Genomic DNA, 18,982 nt, shown 5'->3' on the forward strand with positions numbered 1-18,982 from the left:
GAAATAGAAATTGAACTTAAGGAACTGTGTCTGTAGACATAATTTCGACCCTCCATTTCTCGAGTGTCATTTTCGATTCACGATGATACTCTTACAAGCTTCGACTGATCAAAGAATATATGAGATATTCAGTCTTGATTTCTTTAAATAATTGTTATTTGGGATTGTGGAAATTATGAGAATTAAAGAACTGTCAACGCAGCGTATGAAATCAAGCCATAATTCAACAACAATTTCTTTTCATTTTGGTAAAGTTATTCAAGACTACTCCGATTAATGGATAGAGGGGTCCACGCCCCCTTCTTTGAGGACAGCCCCTGACAGTCTCAACTGATTTCTCGTGAATGATTTTTCGAAAATATATATTTTGACCGTGATTGTTCCAAAGTGGTGAACTGTGACACTGTCCACAAAATATACCTGAAAATCACTCAAACGCTTAAATATGTCATTTATCAACTTTGAACAACATGTCGTCATTATTTATCTTCTAATCTATTTTACGAAATTGATCTCTACAACTCCTACAACTGTACTTAGGGAGAAGAAGAGGGGGAGGATGAAACAATAAGGGGACAACAAATTTTAGAGAATTAATATTTAAAACTTGATATCTTCTTGGTTTATAGAGTTAATACATAAACTCACCCCCCCCCCAAGGAAAATCGTCGACGATCGACGAATTTTCAGACTTTCATTAATTTTACCTGAAAACATATATTTCCGGAGGATTTATTGAATAGAAGTAGTTAAATTAGGTAGATTAAATTGAACCACAAGACAACCTGGTTGAACGGGACAGTGCGTGGTTCAACTATTTTTCGATATTCATAATTTCTATCAAATGCAGGGCCATATTTTTCAGATTTTCAGATTTAGATTTGAAATACATTAAGTTTAAGTTCACAGTAGACAAACAGGAAAAAAGTTAGAATATAAGTAAGGAAACAAACCCCCCTCCCCCCCCCCCCCCCCCGCCTATGAATTTCATACATGGATCTCATATGAAACACATGGATATGATTGACCAAATGGCCGCAGCGCCCGGCCCCCAAGTCTGTCCTAGCCGAAGCGCTCGGCCCCCTAGACTGTCCTATCCGCAGCGCTCGGCCCAGAAATTCTCTGAACCTAACCTAACTCTAAAATAATAACAATTTTGCTGAAAAATAAGTGATCATGTACAAGATTGATAGGAGGGGGGGGGGGGGGCCGATCTCTAGGACAGACCCCAAGAAAATGTCCGTTGCACTTTTGGTCAAGATATATCACTTTTCTTTCTTAAAAATTATAAACTGAAATGCATGATTCACTCAAAAGAAAAAAGCAGGAGAGAGATTTTAAGTTTAAAGAGGTTTTAAGTGAAAAAACGGGTAAATTCCTAAAGAACGATTTTTAAACTCCCGCCCCCTGCCCACCCCTATAAATTTTTTACAAGGATCTTATATGAAAGACATGGGATATGATTGACCATGTGGCCACAATGTGGCCCCTTAGTCTGTCCTAGCTGCAGCGCTCGGCCCAGGAATTGTCTTATACCTAACCTTACCCTAAAATAATACAAAATAAATATTAATAATTTTGCTGAAACATAAGTGATCATGTACAAAATTGATAGGAGGGGGGGGAGGGGGGCACGGGGGGGTCCAAAAATCGTTCACTAGGACAGACCCTGCCTGTCCTTGCCGCAGCGCTCGGCCCCCCCTAGTCTGTCCTAGCCGCAGCGCTCGGCCCCCTAGACTGTCCTATCCGCAGCGCTCGGCCCCCTAGACCATCCTAGCCGCAGCGCTCGGCCCCCTAGCCTGTCCTAGCCGCAGCGCTCGGCCCCCTAGTCTGTCCTAGCCGCAGCGCTCGGCCCCCTAGCCTGTCCTAGCCGCAGCGCTCGGCCCAGAAAGTGTCTTAACTAACCTAACCCGTGGCCGCAACGCTCGGCCCCCTAGCCTGTCCTAGCCGCAGCGCTCGGCCCAGAAAGTGTCTTAACCTAACCTAACCCTAATTAAATACTAATCTAATTGAAAATTGTTGAGTAAGTTACCATGTACAAAATTGATAGGAGGGGGGGGAGGGGGGCACGGGGGGGGGTCCAAAAATCGTTCTCTAGGAATATACCCAGACCCAAAAACGACGTTTGCTGTGAATTTTATAAAACAATTAAATGGGGAATTATAACAAATAAATCACCAGATTTTAAATGGCACGAATGACAGTTCAGTTTCTTCTACTTTGCATTTAATTATTTAAGACAAAACAAGTTTACTATTCAAGCAATTTGATTAAAAATGTAAGTAACAATTTTAATTCAAGTTTTTATCACTTTCTTGTAGCTTAAGCAAACTGATTTAAGAAAAATCATAGAGCTTAAAACTACCACATTCACGTATCACTGATCATATTCATTTGGGAACTATCCAGCCTTTAACCTAACATGAATCACTTATTCCTGTTTTGTAAACAAATATTAACCATGTTTAGCAGTATATTATGGTTTGCAACCAGGTAGGCAGGTAGATACTTAACAATTCTCACACTCAGCACCAACTCCACCAACCCTGCCCAAGGATAAACTTTCAGTTTTTCCAGATTTTAGTTCAAATATCGCCCGCCAGTCTACTAAAGACGACCTAACCGCTCAGTCTCCAAAAAAATATTTTTAGAAATTAAGATCTGTATATCTTCATAAGCAGAAAAGACGTGACGATTTTTATTTAATGTTGTAACGGACAAAGGTAGATAGTTTAATTAGCAAAATATTTTCAAATTGTCATTTTCAAACAGATATGGAGGGATTATATATATTATTTCAATAATTATTTTTTTATTTTACGATCAGAGCTCTTAAATTTTCTCAGGATCAGGAGAGTCAGGATTCATGATCGCTAAATTGCAAAACAGGGTGGACTTCTTGCCTCCCCCCTACAGTGGGGTAAGCCCTCTTAAGGGAGGTGCCTGCCCCCCTTAATCAGGCTAGGGGGCCTTGCCCCTCTAGTTGGCGCCTCGGGGTGCCAAATATGCGCGAAGCGCAAATTGCCACCCCCCGAGGAGCTCCTATGGGGGGTGACAAATTTAACTGTAAATTCAAAACTTTGGCTTCTTGGATACTTTACAGGTACACAGTCAAATTAAATGGTGCTACAGTACTACTTTATCTCTCCTTAAAACAAAACGCATAAAAAACAGCAAACTAATATGTTTATGTTCTTCACTCTTCAGTTTCATATTTAAAAAGAGTGATATAGCTCGTAATCTCTGTCCTCTAAGAGGTGTCTACGCTCCACCCCTCTTTACAGGCCTAGGGGGCATGGACTGTCCCCCTGCCCCCCCCCCTCGTATCGCCCAATCGTCTATAACTCATATAATTTTTTGCTATCAAACCCACCTGGGCGCAAAATTTTTTTGGCGATTCTGAAACTATAAAGAAAAAAATATTTGCACGAAATTCCGCATCATTTTTGGCAACTTGAACTCTTTTTTACTTTAATGTGTTTAATGAGTTTTGCATGGGATGCCAAAGATCTGAACCCCTACATCAAGAAATATAACAAGAACTCTCATAAAACAATGTATCCATTGTTTACATTCCTCATAGAAACTGTAGTAAACATTATTTGATCATTATAGTTCCTACTGTTCTTATATTCCTTGCCACTGATTTTAATATATATATAAGTTCTGTAAATAAATAAATTTGTGTTTAAAACCTTGGATACCTTGAAATCTCTCCCATTTTTATAAGTGATTAAATCGACAAAAATAAGTCAATGATTATGGACTGAGATATATTTATTTCGATAGACGGATACAAAATCTTAAAACTCGAGTTTATAATTTCTCATTGCTTGATATAACATAGATAGATATAGAACATGGTAAAATCTTAATATAATAACTTGTTATGTGCACAAAGCAAGTTATAAAGAAACTTAAAACATGCCTCAAACTTCTATTTTCTAAACCCTTGTCTTAGCAAATGTTTTCAACCTTTGATATTTCAAACTTTAACAACTTGATTATAGCATGGTTTAAAATATCAAAGGACTACGATATCAGGATGTAGGAAAATTTTAGCTTGATGCAAGTAATCAGTTCTTTTCGCGATATCCTTCTCCTTCCTGTCAATAAAAGATGGACAAGGGAAGTTGTAAATAATCTACATATTTTATAGAATTCAAACTTATTCAACATCAATAAATATTATGCATGAAATTAGCACAAAAATAAGGACTTATTTTTTATGTCCGAAAATTTCAAAATACATCATGTATGAGTATTTTTTCCACTCTTTAGGGCATTTGCTTTATTGATATCGGAGAGGTCTGAAAAATAAGAGATTTTTAAGAAAAGATTATAAATTATAATTAAACATGCGACTAAAAATCTTTCCCTATGAAAATTTATATACTATGATCATTATAGAATAAAGTAATAATCTTCTCTTTGTTTGTCTGTCTGTCTGTGGTTTTAATCATAACTCAGAAACCCCCTCGACCGATTTGCCTCAAATTTTGATTGTTGAAATGTAATTTGTTTGTAAAATGAATCTCTTTTCCTTGTGTGTCCCCGACCTGGCAATAAATAGCGTGGAGGCTAACATACACAGGTACACCAGGATCTCAAGCACTGAAATAATTACAATTTTTTTATTTTCTTAAAAATTATCAACAGTTTTAGAAAAATTTTAACAATGGTTTATGCATCATGGTCAGTATTGTTAATCTTTTGGTTAGTTTTTTGCATTTATTTTTCTCTCAGGGTCTAAATTTGACATAATGTAAGAATTGAAAATGTTTTTTTAAATACTAAACATTTACTTTCCTTACACTATGCCAATTTTAACCATGAAAGAAAATATATGCAAAAAAAAACCAAAAACGATCAAAAAATAGCTTGCATAGTGTTTAAATTCTAGTCGTTTTCACTAGTCCTTTTTATTTGTAAAGTTAAAAACCTGATCTCATTCATTATAATATTTCAAAGCTTAAAGGGGCCACTCTATGGTTAGAGGATAACTATATATTAAATATTTAGTCTACGCTCTACAGTTCCTTTAAATGGACTGTGGACAAATGTGTTTCATTTCCATTTGATCAATTTTTATATACTATTCTCCAAATTTTGATTCATAATCTGTAAAAATCCCCCTCTTCTTTATATGTACATGTTAAAAGCTTTTCGTCCAAATTTCAGGGGACTGTAAAATTTTCCTGTACACATTGCCTACCAGCATTCTTTACTCCTTCAAGGGACTGTGCAGTTTTCCTGTACACATTGCCTACCACCATTCTATACTCCTTCAAGGGACTGTACAGTTTTCCTGTACACATTGCCTGCCAGCAATCTATACTCCTTCAAGGTACTGTACAGTTTTCCTGTACACATTGCCTACCACCATTCTATACTCCTTCAAGGGACTGTACAGTTTTCCTGTACACATTGCCTACCATCATTCTATACTCCTTCAAGGGACTGTACAGTTTTCCTGTACACATTGCCTACCGGCATTCTTTACTCCTTCAAGGGACTGTACAGTTTTCCTGTACACATTGCCTACCGGCATTCTATACTCCTTCAAGGACTGTACAGTTTTCCTGTACACTTTGCCTACCAGCATTCTATACTCCTTCAAGGGACTGTACAGTTTTCCTGTGCGCATTGCCTACCAGCATTCTTTACTCCTTCAAAGGACTGTACAGTTTTCCTGTACACATTGCCTACTAGCATTCTATACTCCTTCAAGGGACTGTACAGTTTTCCTGTACCCATTGCCTACCATCATTCTATACTCCTTCAAGGGACTGTGCAGTTTTCCTGTACACATTGCCTACCAGCATACTCCTTCAAGGGACTGTACAGTTTTCCTGTACACATTGCCTACCAGCATTCTATACTTCAAGGTAATTATTATAATCTTTCCTATACTCTAACCCTCTTCTCGGAACCATTTATGTAAAGTTGTTTTAAATCTAATAATAAGTGGATAAATTAATTTTTTCTAATAAGAGATTTGTTGGTCCTTAACTTTATGATTTATAAATGACCTGAAATTATGGAAACCCCGGTAAATAGTCCAAGGAGTCCACCAATAGAAGCAACCTGCAGAAATATTTACATGAAAGCGTCTTTTATTAAACCTCTGCACTCTACACTACAAAGCAAAAATACTCTGAATTCTACACTACAAACCATGAATACTCTGAATTCTACACTACAAACCATAAATACTCTGCACTTTACACTACAAACCATACATACTCTGCACTCTACACTACAAACCATGAATACTCTGCACTCTTCACTACAAATCACAAAAACTTTGCACTCTACACTACAAACCATAAAAACTTTGCACTCTACACTACAAACCATAAATACTCTGCACTCTACACTACAAACCATAAATACTCTGCACTTTACACTACAAACCATAAATATTCTGCACTTTACACTACAAACCATACAAACTCTGCACACTACACTATAAACCATAAATACTCTGCACTCTACACTACAAACCATAAATAATCTGCACTCTACACTACAAACCATAAAAACTCTGCAGTCTACACTACAAACCATAAATACTCTGCACTCTACACTACAAACCATAAATACTCTACACTCTACACTACAAACCTTAAATACTCTGCACTCTACACTACAAACCATAAATATTCTGCACTCTACACTACAAACCATAAATACTCTACACTCTACACTACAAACCATAAATACTCTACACTCTACACTACAAACCATAAATACCCAACACTCTACATTAAAAACCACAAATACTCTGCACTTCACATTACAAACCATACATACGCTGCACTCTATACATTACAAACCATAAATACTCTGCACTCTACACTTCAAACCATAAATACTCTGCACTCTACACTACAAACCATAAATATTCTACACTCTACACTATAAACCATGAATACTCTGCACTCTACACTACAAACCATAAATATTCTACACTCTATACATTAAAAACCACAAATACTCTGCACTTCACATTACAAACCATAAATACGCTGCACTCTATACATTACAAACCATAAATACTCTGCACTCTACACTTCAATCCATAAATACTCTGCACTCTACACTGCAAACCATAAATACTCTGCACTCTACACTCTACATTACAAACCATAAATAGTCTACACTCTATACATTACAAACCACAAATACTCCACACTTCACATCACAAACCATAAATACTCTGCACTTCATATTGCAAACCATAAATACTCTACACTCATACATTGCAAACTATAAATACTCTGTACACTTTATAAATAACAAACTATAAATACTCTGCACTTCACATTACAAACCATAAATACTCTACACTGAACCATTTTGAAATTATGAGGACATGAAAAATTTACAGAAATAAAAAAGAATATTTTTTTAATATTTGTTTTCATTTTAATTCTAAAAAAAGATTGATAGTTGTGTTCGGCTAGTATTACAAAGATAAAACTAAAATAGTAGAAACATTTGTATATAGTCTATTCTAATTCTTTTTTGAAAATAAATTCCGATTTTAATAAGAAATATTTTACTTTATCGAAGAATGAGAGCCTGAGCTGTATATTTATCTGTGTGATGATATGAGTATCAAAACTGAAGAACATGCTCATACTGCACATCAATAAACATAAACAATTAACTATTTTGAACAAAAATTTGAGCTAAATTTTTAAAACTTAATAAGGAAATGAGTTTTTGCCGCAAACTCTAATATTTTAACCCCTATATCTTTGCAACCCAATGTCGGAGACCTTTGATATATCAAACTATGAATTCTGTTAAATCAAAAAGTCTACGCCATCACGTGGCAAAGATATTGGGATAAGACAATTTGAGTTTGTGGCAATAACTCAGTTCCTTTGAAAATAACCCTAAAATGTGCAAGGGTGTAAAAAATTCAGGACATTTTAACCCTATTCCTGCTGGGGGGGAAAAATTTTTGCATATTTGAAATGGCATGGTCAAGGGATTTTCAAAAATGTATAATTTTTCATTTTTTGGACAAATTTTTTTTTGCAAACATTTTTTACTATAAAACTGGATTTTGCAATAAAAAATTCAATTTCTGCAAATTTGCAAATTTTTTTGCAGATTCTTAAAGTAGAGCGCAAGAGCTTTCTAATGATGTATCATTTGTCATATTTGAACATAAAACATGGGATTTAGAGGGGGGTCAAATTGACCCCCCCCCCCAGCATATCCTGGTTTTCAAGTACCCCAGCAGGGATAGGGTTAACACTTATGATTTAAATAACTGAAATAAAAAATGTCCTAGAAAAACTTGAAATTTGCTTCATTTAGGAAGTTTTTGATAAATGATTGTTTAATGTTTACTGTTCAGTTTCCTGGATGAATTCGTCTTAGATTCAATTTGACGCATGGAGTAGAAGAAATGGGTCATCTCACAATCATTCCTGTATACAGGTATAGGTACAGGTACAGATACAGGTACAGGTACAGGTACAGGTACAGGTACAGGTACAGGTACAGGTACAGGTACAGGTACAGGTACAGGTACAGGTACAGGTACAGGTACAGGTACGAGTACCATTTATATATATGTGATATGGTATATGAATCAAAGTTTTAACAGATCATATTCAGCAAATACAGAACAAATCTAAAAATTAGGAGAATCCCTAAACTTTTAGGTATGCTCACATTATAATTTAATTATAATACTTATTCATTTAACGAGACATAATTCAAAATATAGTTATCACGTGACCAGAATTTCCACCAATGGTAGTGCTTCTCACAGTGTTCCTTAAGAGCAAAAAAATTTTACTTGGTATTGCGGAGCAAACTCAACTTGTTCCTGGGTCCCATGCGTTACAAGTTTCCGTCAAATCATATCACTACGTCCTGGTGAGATATTGAATTTTTTTAAAGACACGCCCTGTACAGCTGGAAACACCTTATAAATGCTTATAGTAACTTTTTTCTGTTAAAGTTATTTATATTGAACAATTGGTAATACATACAGAAAGGTCTGAGAAAAAAATTAATGGTATAACTTTAACAGAAAAAAAAGTTACTTAAGCATTTAAAGATATCTCCAGTTGTACAGGGTGTGTTTTATAAAATCCTCAATATCTCACCAGGACGGATTGATATGATTTGACGGAAACTTGTTTCCAATCACCCTCATGCATGAGAACCAGGAACAAGTTAAATTTGCTCCGCAATACCAAGTTAAACTTTTTTGCTCTGAAGTAACACTGTGATCTGGATAATTTATGTGATATTTACTTACTTGCAATCACAACGAGGGTCTTCTGGTTCATTGCTCACCTAAAATAATTTAACCAAAGTACAAAATTTCTAATTTTGTCAAAGATTCAATAATCTACATGTATCATGGTATGTCTCTAATATAATGTTCGTCTCTAATAGTTTATCTTCATTCGTGACTTCTCAATTTTTGTGTCAGTAGTATGCAACCTTGATATAATTCTTTAAATTTTGTAAATTAATGAGAGTGGAAATGAAGTTACCAAGATTTGAAAATAAAAATAAATTTTTAATAACCCTTATTTTTGAAATGTATGTCACAAAATCAACTAATTTAGCTAAAACTTTTACCTTCTCCATAGTTGTTCTCCAGCAGGCCATCTCTGATTCTCTACAGTCAGGTACACCAATCAGATTATAAGATTTAGGTGCACAGCCACACACAGATATCGTCCTAAAACCAATCACATTATAAGATTTAGGTGCACACCCACACAGAGATATCGTTCTAAACCAATCAGATTATAGGATTTAGGAACATATCCACTCACAGATATCGTCCTAAAACCAAACAGGTTAAAGGATTTAGGTGCACACCAACACACAGACATCCTCCTAAAACCAATCAGATTATAGGATTTAGGTGCACACCTACACACAGATATCGTCCTAAAACCAATCAGATTATAGGATTTAGGAACATATCCACACACAGAGTTATAGCCCTAAAACCAATCAGATTATAAGATTTAGGTGCACACCCAAACACAGATATCGTTCTAAACCAATCAGATTATAGGATTTAGGAACATATCCACTCACATATATCGTCCTAAAACCAATCAGATTATAGGATTTAGGTGCACACCCACACACAGATATAGTTCTAAACCAATCATATTATAGGATTTAGGTGCACATCCACACATAGATATCGTTCTAAAACCAATCAGATTATAGGATTTAAGTGCACACCCACACACAGATATCGTCCTAAACCAATCAGATTATAGGATTTAGGTGCACACCCATACACAGATATCGTCCTAAAACCAATCAGATTATAGGATTTAGGTGCACATCCACACATAGATATCGTCCTAAAACAAATCAGATTATAGGATTTAGGTGCACACCCATACACAGATATCGTCCTAAAACCAATCAGATTATAGGATTTAGGTGCACACCCACACACAGATATAGTTCTAAACCAATCTGATTGTAGGATTTAGGTTCACATCCACACATAGATATCGTTCTAAAACCAATCAGATTATTGGACTTAGGTGCACTCCCACACACAGATATAGTTCTAAACCAATCAGATTATAGGATTTAGGTGCACATCCACACATAGATATCGTTCTAAAACCAATCAGATTATAGGATTTAGGTGCACACCCACACACAGATATAGTTCTAAACCAATCAGATTATAGGATTTAGGTGCACACCCACACACAGATATCGTCCTAAAACAAATCAGATTATAGGATTTTGGAACATATCCACACACAGATATCGTCCTAAACCAATCAGATTATAGGATTTAGGAACATATCCACACACAGATATAGTCCTAAACCAATCAGATTATAGGATTTAGGTGCACACCCACACACAGCCATAGTCCTAAAACCAATCAGATTATAGGATTTAGGAAATTTTGTCCCAAAACCAATATTATGCCTAGTTTCTAGTACCTTAAGTTCAACCAAAGTCATACCCCGTGGTCAGAACAGGGTAGATAGATAGATACGACATTTGGTAGTATGACTAAGAAATTCACATAAAGTATGTGAAGCCCAATCTATTAGTCGTGCTTTCAAAGGTCATATCTATTTATCTACAATACTCTTTATCATAATTGCATAATGTGCCTATTTGATTGAAATTATTGTAGCACGACTAAGAAATTGGACTTGTTGGTAAAGATAATAAACCTGTTCCAGTCGCACTCTAGCCTACAGTTTGCCTGCATGTAGTAACTGAAGAACCGTAAATCTTGCTGATCAGGGAAGTAACAGACCTATCAATCAATAAATCACATCTTTAATCAAAGACGACCAGGGAAAATACAAGGTTCAGGTAAAAAAATAAATATTTACCCTAGCCCACTCATTCCACTCTTTAAAACCGGTTCCAGCCTGGAAAATATATGTAATAACTCAATTTTTAATAAAGAATAATTTTTTTTTTTTAAATTTATTTTTCATGTAAATATTATATTTTACCTTTTATTCAGACAAAACATAGTGGATTTCGAATAAAAAATAAAAAATATGTTAAAGAAAGCGTTTTATATAAGCTAAAATCTGGTAACAACTATTCTTAATTCATTAACAAACTTTAAACTAGAATATTACAAAAAAAAATTGTTTATCAAATAAACTTATTATTAGAAAATCTTTAAAATGAAACAATTAAACTTTGTTTCAAACTTTAATTACATGGATTATAAATATACAAATATACTTAATTTTCACAGTTCACCTTAATTCAATTTATTCACAAACTTTATCCAATCGTTTTTACATGGATTTTAGAATTTTGATTTTCTAATGCCATTTAAGAGTGATAGAATGATAATCCATTTTCAAATAACCTTTGATTAAAAAAAACTCTACATGGACGGGGGGGGGGGGGGGGTGGTTATTTGAGGAAAAAATGGAAAAAAATGAAATTTATATTATGAAGTAATTTCAAATATTCCCCAGATTATTTGAAAAAGTGTCATGGCGTCGAGTGAAAATCTTCCACTTGGTTTTCCTATTTACCTGGACAAAATGTAGTCCATGAATATCAAAGTCAATTTCTCCGCTTTTACCAATGTCAACATCAAAATAAACCTATTCAAAATATAAGTAATTCATTAAAAATCAGGCAAAAATTACAACAAAAATTTAAAAACCTATTTCAGAGAAATGAAGAAAAATAACCTTTGAATATGTTGTTCCAATTTCACTGATAAAAATCCTGTATAGAACTGGAACTGAGTACGGAGCAGGGTTCAGCTGCAGGACCAGACCGTTCTTCTTTCCCACTCCAGGTACCTAGATCAACTGGAGTCAGAACTTTTGTGTTTTGAATCTTGGAATCAAGAATTGATCTCCATCTCCATCCTCTACGATACCCCGTGATTATAGTCATACCTTTCAGAAATCAGAATTGATTTAAATTCAAGAATCAAGCATTTATCCTTGTATTAAAAGTGCCCACACATTGATATATAGAGATCAAGCGTTCAAGGTAGACGATACTACACAAAAATGTTCTGACCTTGGAGCGTTTAAAAGCTTAAATCCGAGTAAAATCCGGCTTTAGCATCTATTTAGACATGATTAAAGCCCAAGGCAACAATTACTTGATTTTAGTTAAAATCAATTAGATTGGTCGAGTGATTATATTCTGCTCAACCAATCAGAAGCCATAATATCTAACGTTAGACCCCCAAGCAAAAAACCGGGCTTTTCTTTTAAAATCTGAGCTCTGCAGAGATGGAAAAAAGCTTTACGATTAGATGAGATGAGAGAATACTAGATAAAACTTACTTTAGTTGGTCCCTCTAGTCTCTCAGTATCAACCAGGTTAATATCAACATTGTTAAATGTTAAACAGTATCCTAGCTCGTTTGTTACAAGCTGAAAATATACAAATAACTGTAAACTAATAACAATTACGAATATGATAATAATAACAATAAACATCCTGGATCATGTATCCTGTATCCTGTATCCGGTGTTCTGTATCCTGTATCAGCTGTCATGTATCCCATATCCTATATCCTGTCCTTTATCCTGAATCCTGTATCCTTCATCCTGTATCCTGTATCCTGTATCCTGTATCCTGTATCCTGTATCCTGTATCCTGTATCCTGTATCCTGTATCCTGTATCCTGTATCATGTATCCTGGATCTTCTATCCCGTATCCTGTGTTCTGTGTCCTGTATCTTGTAGCAGCTGTCATGTATCCCATATCCTGTATCCTGTCCTTTATCCTGTATACTTTATCCTTTATCCTGTATCCTGTATCCTGTATCCTGTATCCTGTCCTTTATCCTGTATACTTTATCCTTTATCCTGTATCCTGTCTCATGTATCCTGAATCCTGTATACTGCTGCCTTAATCTGTATCTTCTGTATCCTATATTCTTTATCCTTTATCCTTTATCCTTTATCTTGTTTTATGTATCCTGTATCCTGTATCCTGTATTCTGTATCCTGTATCCTGTATCATGTATCCTGTATCCTGTATTCTGTATCCTTTATTCTTTATTCTGTATCCTTTATCTTGTTTCATGTATCCTGTATCCTGTATCATGTATCATGTTTCCTGATTCCTGTATCCTGTATCTTTTATCTTTGTTCATGTATCTTGTATCATGTATCATGTATCCTGAATTCTGTATCCTGTAGGCTGTATTCTGTTTCCTTTATGCTGTATTCTGTATGCTTTACCCTTTATCCTGTATCCTGTATCCTGTATCCTGTATCCTGTATCCTGTATCCTGTATCCTGTATCCTGTATCTTGTATCCTGAATCATGTATCTTGAATCCTGTGTCCTAAATCCTGTGTCCTAAATCCTGTATCCTATATCCTTTATCCTGTATCCTGTATCCTGTATCCTGTATCCTGTATCCTGTATCCTGTATCCTATATCCTGTATCGTGTATCCCCTACAAATATAACCTGTATCCTATTGCAGACTGTCTTCTGATCCAACCCGTTCCGACGAAATGAACAGAAGGAAACGAAATCAGAGATATTGGATTGCTCTGAAATTAGGTTTTTCAAATATAAATATACAATTGGTTAATTGACGTAACATTATGAAAGTTTTTTTAAAGGGACAGACAGGTAAGTTAAAGGGACTGTAAGCATTATTTCAAGTGACCATTCCATGAAAAGATGACAATGCCGATTCACAACGGTACCCATTAAAGCTTTGTCTCATCATTCATGAATTAGATATCAATGTTTATAAATTTGAAAACTGATTATTTTTAACTGTGGTTTCAATACATAAGTGACTTGCACTTTTCTAATACAGAAATGCATTAAGGAATTATCAGAATTAAACACTTTAACACATAGAAAAACGACAATATTTTCCATATTATTGTTATAAAAGAAAGGTTTCCACGGTAACGTTGTGATTCGGGAATTGACATCTCTTTGTATGGAGGGTCACTTGAAATTACGCTTACAGTCCTCTTCAGTAAAATGGAAAGTATCGAAATCTTTTTTGCAGTTTTTTATATTACCTGATAACCTTGAAGCTTCATCAACATTTTCATTATAGAGAGGACAAATAGTTACTGGAGGAAACACTATACTCTCTAGTTCAAAATAATTAGAAATTTTTATCAAAGAAATTGAGTCTTTGCGCCACAAACTAAAATTTTCTAATCCCTGGTGGACCAAACTTTAATATTTCAAACTTGGATTTTTTATCAAACAAAGTCATAGTTTGATGAATCAAAGGTTGACGACAGTGGGTTGAAAATATATTTGGATTAGAAAATCAGACTCAATCCCTTTCTTAAACTTTTTAAGATTTTAAATGTTGCTAAAAACGAATATTTTTTAACAATGTACGAATTATGAGAGAATATATAGAACACTTATTTTGTATTATATAATGATATTTAAACATTATATAATGATTATTGTATATAATACATGTTATGAAACCTTTTCTTATATCACGAAGTGTACTGCATGCACTATAGTATTATTACACCAATCTGCAAATTCATCTCAAATGTTAGAAGATATATTATATATATATATATATATATAGCACAGTGCGTGGTCTATGTAAGAGAAACATTTCAAATCCTGAACTTGGACCAACAGCAAACACAAGATATCCCACTTGAGCTACTCAGGTCTCAGCTAAAATATTGAAATATATATACAGTGAGATCCATAAAATTGTGGAATAGGCAGAAATATGTTGTGTGCATTTGATGTTGTTCACAAGCAAAAGATTATACATGGAGCCTAAAAATCACGGTATTAAGTGAAATGGGCCTGTGAAGACTGAACATTGGACTGTTCATTGGACTGTTTAAATTAATAATTTGAGTCTTNAAACTATCATTCCATGAATGATACTAATTAAAAACTATCATTCCATGGATGATACTAATTATAAACTATCATTCCATGAATGATACTAATTAAAAACTATCATTCCATGGATAATACTAATCCAAACTATCATTCCATGGATGATGCTAATTAAAAACTATCATTCCATGGATGATGCTAATTAAAAACTATCATGTGGTCTACTATTTTTTGCTTTCTAAGATATCAAAATATCAAAATTGTTGGATTGATTCAAATTATTAAATAAAACCATGAAAATGTCTAATTCTGAAGGAAAATTATTCATATCTCCGGTAATAGGACTACTTACATAATCCTAGGGTTGACATAATGGATAAACTCCAAACAAGGCGGGATAGAACATGCTTGGCCCGGCTCAGATGACTTGGGGAATAACAATTATATTTCATTCAGAAGAAAAATTTTCAATTTTTTATCTACCGAATCTACCCCTCATTTAAATTTTTTATTTGTCAATTTTAAAAAGTCTGTTGACTGAATTTGAAAGAGTTGATTCCCTTTAAACCTTTTATATTGAATAACAATGAATTCCGAGATTTTCCTTCCTTGTATTTCTGCACAAATCCGCAAGTTACTTTTATAATTATCAGTTTTCAGATAGAGAGACATGAATATATCGTTAAAGGTTTAAATAATGCTGTTTTTAATGTAACTATAAATCGCTGCATGGTTATTTGAAATGACGTATACAGTTACACTCTACACTCTACACTCTACACTCTACAGTCCCCTAAATCAATGAATTTTGATTAAAAGCTCGAAATATTAAAATGTTTCCTTAATCCATGGATCGATGCTCCTTCCATATACTCCGTCACAAGATGAAGAATACTCTAAAAACAAGTTAATTTCATTCAGATTTCAATCACGTCAGACTAAAGTAAATTGCATTAACAATATAAAATATTTTATTCAATTTTGATGGAATTTATCACACCTAATATTTCCCTTTGTAGGGTGATTAAGTGACTTTAATGTAACTTTATCGACCTGCTTTTAAATAACTATGTATGTTATTGAAATGGGTATCACACTATCATGCGTGCAAAAAAGTTTTTGCTGTAATTTTTAATTTTTCTAGTTCATTTTGATCTGAAACTTTTTCGAACAGCTAGAAGTAAGATTAGTAGCGATCAAAAGCGATTTTTTATCGCATTAAGCCTATACCCCCTTTCATTTTTCGCGAACACTCCCTTTAATAATACCAATTACTATGACATAAATTGATAATATGTGTTTAATCATAATTTCTCTAATGAGATATTGAGAAGATAAAAAATGTTTTTAATTTTTATTATTTTTAAGATTTATATTTACACACAGATATAAATTAATATAAAATGGTGTAGATGCTATAAACAGTGGCGCAACTAGGGAAGGGGCGAACCGAGTTTCACCCCCCCCCCCTTCAGCATATTTCGAATCTCACTTGGCTTCAGCATGATCATGATTGCGGACCATCTTTTATCAAATTTGTCAATTCAGAAAAAATACCAACATTTTTCTTTAGCGCTTCGTGCATCATTTTTAATAGATTTTCTCGTTTTCAACTTAAAAAAAGTCAGTCATTCTTAATTTATCCTCGCAAAAAAAGGATTTTATCGGACTATTAGGACTTTTGTAGACTATAAGAGGAAAACAGGGATAAGCCCCTTACTGGCAAACAAGGACAGAGGGACTTCGATCAGAAAGACTATTATGGATTATGGACAGACAAAATTTAGACAAGCACTGCCAGGAACTACTTACTACATAGGACTGCAAAGACCTACGATTAAGGGACTATATAGTGGACAAATATGACTAGTGGATGAAATACAAAAAACTGATGAAGACAGTATAATAGGGGACTTTACATACATAGTGAATATGACTAGGCCAGGGACTAACAAACACTAAGAAATACATTAAAAGACACAAAAACTGAATTTTTTTGGCGCTTCACGCACATGTTTGATTAATTTACTCATGTCGTTCATTTTAAAGCTGTTGGAAGTATATTTTTTTAACACAGGAACAAGCCATGGATATTTTGAAATATTATTGAGCACAGAGGCAACCCTTCAACAATTAAAAAATGCTGTTTTTTACTTCAAATTCTAATAACAGCGGGGTTAAAAAAATAATAATTAGCCTCCCTTTATCGCCCACCCCAGCCCCTCAAAATAAAATTTCGGCCCCGCCCATACTAATTATAAACTATCATTCCATGGATGATACTAATTAAAAACTATCATTCCATTGATGAGTTAACTAAGAACTATCCCTCAAAAAAGGCCGAACAATGTGGACTAAAAAACTAAATTAGACAAATTAGACAAATTCATTTCAAATAGTTTTTAGTCATTCGACAAATTTAAAAATATTAAAACCTGCCAAAAAATAATCATTTATAAAATCAATAAAAATTTTAAAGTCAAAACGAGGTTTAAAATGATTAATAATTGGTTCAAAAGGGCCTAATTTACGCTTTTTTAGTTAATTTATTGTTACACCTACAATGCATTATCTTTTTTGATCTGAAAAGAACGATATTGTTTTAAGGTTTGCATGCAAGGAGATTTATTATGGATGCAAGCGTGTGTTTTAATTTTAGGAATGATTTTTTATTCGTTTTTCAGGTTTTTCTTCTTTTTTTAAGTAGTACTTTAAAAATTTTATGAGGTGAATATCGTCAATATTCTAAATATATTTATAAAAACATCGTAAATATAAGTTGATCGTAACGTATTATTAATTAAATGTAATTAAAACTAACCAATAGGAATCTGAGCTACAGATGTCAAGATTGGATTGTCTTGCCAAGCCTAGATCAAAAATGTCAAAAATTAATTATGTTCCATCGAAAAAAATATACAAAATGGGCTTACTTTTTGATTTAGTTGCCACAAACTCATGTGTTCTAATCCCTATATCTTTGCTACCCGATGGCGTAGACCTTCGATATTTCAAACTCAGATTCATTGATTTTACAGAATTCATAATTTGAAATATCTAAGGTATACGACATTGAGTTGCATAGATAAAGCGATTAGAATATCAGATTTTGGGTTTAAGACTCAATTTCTTTGAATACACACCTGGTAGCAGTAGTAGACCATATAGAAAGCTAAAAATGATTAGAAAAAATGTTATTCATGCACAATATCAATTTTAAAGTAACAATTTACTTTATCAATTAAAACTTTCAGATCAATATAGAATTAATCAAAATCTATCAATAAATGAATAAAATTCATAAATAAAACATCAGTCTATGGTTAGTATTAATTAAAAACTATCATTCCATGAATGATACTAATTATAAACTATCATTCCATGGATGATACTAATTATAAACTATCATTCCATGGATGATACTAATTATAAACTATCATTCCATGGATGATACTAATTAAAAACTATCATTCCATGATTGATACTAATTATAAACTATCATTCCATGAATGATACTAATTATAAACTATCATTCCATGGATGATACTAATTATAAACTATCATTCCATGGATGATACTAATTAAAAACTATCATTCCATGGATGATACTAATTAAAAACTATCATTCCATG

General features: G+C 33.8%; 2 protein-coding genes and 1 long non-coding RNA gene across 3 annotated transcripts in view; 1 reads left to right on the plus strand and 2 right to left on the minus strand.

Moving 5' to 3' along the window:
* Positions 1–4,271: 4,271 nt before the first annotated feature.
* On the minus strand, positions 4,272–18,520 carry LOC111699637 (acid-sensing ion channel 4-like). The gene is made up of 16 exons (XM_023470358.1): positions 18,494–18,520; positions 18,172–18,220; positions 14,540–14,614; positions 13,965–14,050; positions 12,825–12,914; positions 12,213–12,326; positions 12,051–12,122; positions 11,382–11,420; positions 11,217–11,302; positions 9,622–9,724; positions 9,293–9,330; positions 8,382–8,450; positions 7,569–7,647; positions 6,033–6,087; positions 4,544–4,614; positions 4,272–4,310 (listed from the first exon to the last, which is right to left on the minus strand). The coding sequence occupies exons 1-16, from the start codon at positions 18,512–18,514 to the stop codon at positions 4,278–4,280; spliced, it is 1,080 nt and encodes a 359-aa protein (XP_023326126.1). The 5' UTR covers positions 18,515–18,520; the 3' UTR covers positions 4,272–4,277.
* On the plus strand, positions 11,270–14,064 carry LOC111699639 (uncharacterized). Its single transcript, XR_002764787.1, has 3 exons — positions 11,270–11,361; positions 12,258–12,322; positions 13,981–14,064. It is a non-coding gene; the product is annotated as an uncharacterized LOC111699639 (long non-coding RNA).
* The window catches only part of LOC111699638 (metallophosphoesterase MPPED2-like), an 11,612-nt gene continuing 8,820 nt past the window's right edge, over positions 16,191–18,982 (minus strand). Inside the window, exon 8 of the mRNA XM_023470359.1 lies at positions 16,191–16,246. The gene's annotated coding sequence lies outside the window, so the exon portion shown is untranslated. The remainder of the gene's footprint in view (positions 16,247–18,982) is intronic.

Source organism: Eurytemora carolleeae, unplaced genomic scaffold (genome assembly GCF_000591075.1).
Source record: "Eurytemora carolleeae unplaced genomic scaffold, Eaff_2.0 scaffold368, whole genome shotgun sequence".
NCBI lineage: Eukaryota > Metazoa > Arthropoda > Copepoda > Calanoida > Temoridae > Eurytemora > Eurytemora carolleeae.